At 36.6% G+C, this 2,703-nt stretch overlaps 1 protein-coding gene across 1 annotated transcript; it reads right to left on the bottom strand.

Annotated features, from left to right (window-relative positions):
• Positions 1 to 923: 923 nt before the first annotated feature.
• LOC106292884 (two-component response regulator ARR2) lies at positions 924 to 2,465 on the bottom strand. The gene is made up of 5 exons (XM_013728552.1): positions 2,164 to 2,465; positions 1,866 to 2,074; positions 1,558 to 1,771; positions 1,386 to 1,462; positions 924 to 1,301 (listed from the first exon to the last, which is right to left on the bottom strand). The coding sequence occupies exons 1-5, from the start codon at positions 2,285 to 2,287 to the stop codon at positions 1,212 to 1,214; spliced, it is 714 nt and encodes a 237-aa protein (XP_013584006.1). The 5' UTR covers positions 2,288 to 2,465; the 3' UTR covers positions 924 to 1,211.
• Between the last annotated feature and the right edge of the window lie 238 nt (positions 2,466 to 2,703).

Here is a 2,703-nt window from a genome sequence, read left to right as displayed (position 1 = left end):
TTTTGGATGATGAAATGGAGTGAAAATGAGTTGTATTTATAGATAAAAATTACTGTTCATGACCGTTGGAGAAATGGGAAATTTTTGGAATTTTTTCTTTGTGACCGTTGGTGTTAAATCGAGTGCACCAAAAATCAGTATGAAAATATTGTATTAAAAAGTCAATCAAATCTATAAAATTTCATAAAAATTGGTAAAGGTAAAAATTATGGCAACAAATCATGCGACGGTTCAGCCGGTCAATGCAGAGTAATAAATAAATTATACGGCGGCTCGGCCGACCAATTAACAATAAACAGAATATAAGGAAATATAAGACGGCTCGGCCGACCAATATATAAATTAAATTACTAGTAAATAATATAGGCGGTATTCCGGCCATTATAACATGATATAAATAATAGTAGAGGCGGTATACCGACCATTATAACAGAGTATAAATGATACAAATAAATTTTACCGAATCGCAGAGTGATCGTGCTGATAACGTGTTATAAAAAGAACTGGTGTTTTATTATATCGCAGAAATTTAAATAAGGGCAAAATTTTATAGCCGTACGAAGAAGGTAACACTGATAAGAAGAGAAGATGTGTTATTAGAAAGAGAAGGATAGTGTGTCTTACAAACGATTGAAACGATCGTTTATATAGAAATGAAAAGTAAAATTACTGTACATGCATAGTGACAGCGGGATCCATAATGATATTAAAGTCAACAAATTTTGCGCCTCCCCCGTTTGCAATACGACGCTTCCATAACAAAAACAATATTATTACTTGGGCAATGCCTCAATTTTTTAAACCCAACCAAAAAGCCGTACACAAAAACAGACCTCCTAAGTCCTAACAATCTCTGCAAATAATTTGATCAACCACATCCTTCACTCGTTTGCTCCCTCTCTGTCTCTATCTTTCTCTCTCTATATATAAAAATAAATCTATATTCTTTTCTGTGATTATATTCTCATTCACTAGAAGTGAATCCAAACTAACAAAAAGGGAATCAAGAGTTTGGTTCTTGAAAAAGGATCTTGAGATTTATGGAGATCTCAATCTCTCCTCTCAGATTTAGCATCTTCAGCATCTTCCATGCTACTATCACCACATGTTGTGGTTGTTGTACAAGGTAACTGCAAAGGACCTTGAGGAGAATCCGACTGCGAATTGCTTCTCTTTGATGTTTCTCCTCCTTCACCACTTTCTTCTTCTTCTTATGATGAATTCCACAAGTTAAATCCTAAAACAACTACTGATTGTTTCTCCAGATTCGAGTCAGACTTCCTGATGTGTAAACGGTATTTCTAAATATAAGAGACAAAAATGGGTTGTTAGTAAGAGCCATTAAAAGAATCAAAGATCTTAACCTGTTTTCTTTTAGTATGTACCTGTAAATGACTCTTGACTTCATCATTGGTTAGGCTTTCTTCTTGCATATGCTCTCTGATTTGTTTAGGAATTGCCACTGTTATCTCAAACAGACACAAAGATTACATACAACACATTCTGTTTTAAGTAAACAAAACTTCAAGAACAAGAAGATGGATTGTCTTTTTATACCTCCAGGACCACCGAGCTGTTGCAACGCATCAACGAAAAGGCGATGTAACTCAGGTGTCCAACACCTTCTTTGCTTCCGCAACGCTTGCTGCTGAAGATACGGTGGTGGCTGTGGCACAAAGCTAGAGGCAACTAGTTTTCTTCTTCCCTTTGGAGTCGTCATGCCAGGACTCAACAACATATATAAGCTATTTGAAGATTTCTCCTCATCTCTCTGCAATAATTGGATCAAAATAAAACACAACTCTCAAACTCAAATCCTTGTCCCATCTTAAAACATGTTTTTAAGTCTTCAGGGTTCTTATTACCTCAATCTCTAGCGTGTTCTTGATCTTCGTGTCTGAGAATCTCGCGTTTGAGATGTGATCATTTTCTCTCCATAGCTGAAACTTCTTCTCCTTGAAAAGCTCTTCTCCTTCTTCGTCATGTTCTTCTCGAATTGGTTTACTGAGAGAGATGAAATCTTTTAACAATGGCTGAGTATCCGTCTCTGTTTCTTTCTTGAGATACGAAATCGCTGCACGAAAACAAACACAGTCATTCATGATCGAGAGATAAAACAAAGTTTCAGCAACCTTCTGATGATACTCGATGAATCAGACGAACCATCGTTTAAAATCTGTAAACAGAGAGGAAGCTCCAGTTCACTGCCTTGGATCTTCCTCTTCTCTTCTTCGAGCTTCTTAACATGCTCCTCTAGTTTACAACCTTTCTCCACCGCAACATTCATGATCTTTGAAGCTTTTTTCGGAAACACACGGGTCGTTGTCGGAAGAACTGTGTCTCCTCTGTCCTAAACTAAGTTCATCTCCTAAAGAACCCATTTCTTTAGAGAGTAGTGTTTTCAACTTTCTAAAGAAAGAGATGAAGAAGACGAAGAAGATTGATTGAAGGAAGAGGAAAGCTAGAAGATTCCTGTGTGGGGTATATTTAAAAGAAAAAAATAACTGTTCGCTTCGTCGCGTATCTCTCACATTCCTTATCCTTCTCACTCGCTTTGTTTCGAGTTCTACACGATACTCGCGAGTTGACTCTTTCTCTTCTCATTCATACGAAACCCGTCATTTTTTTTTCATCACTTTTTTTTTACCATTCACATTCCATGCTTTTACTTTTAAACATTTCATATTCCATTCTCTATGAACC

This window comes from Brassica oleracea, chromosome C5 (genome assembly GCF_000695525.1).
Source record: "Brassica oleracea var. oleracea cultivar TO1000 chromosome C5, BOL, whole genome shotgun sequence".
Classification (NCBI taxonomy): Eukaryota; Viridiplantae; Streptophyta; class Magnoliopsida; order Brassicales; family Brassicaceae; genus Brassica; species Brassica oleracea.
The sequence above is the reverse complement of the archived record's forward strand: the minus strand, read 5'-3'. Positions and strand labels throughout refer to the sequence as shown.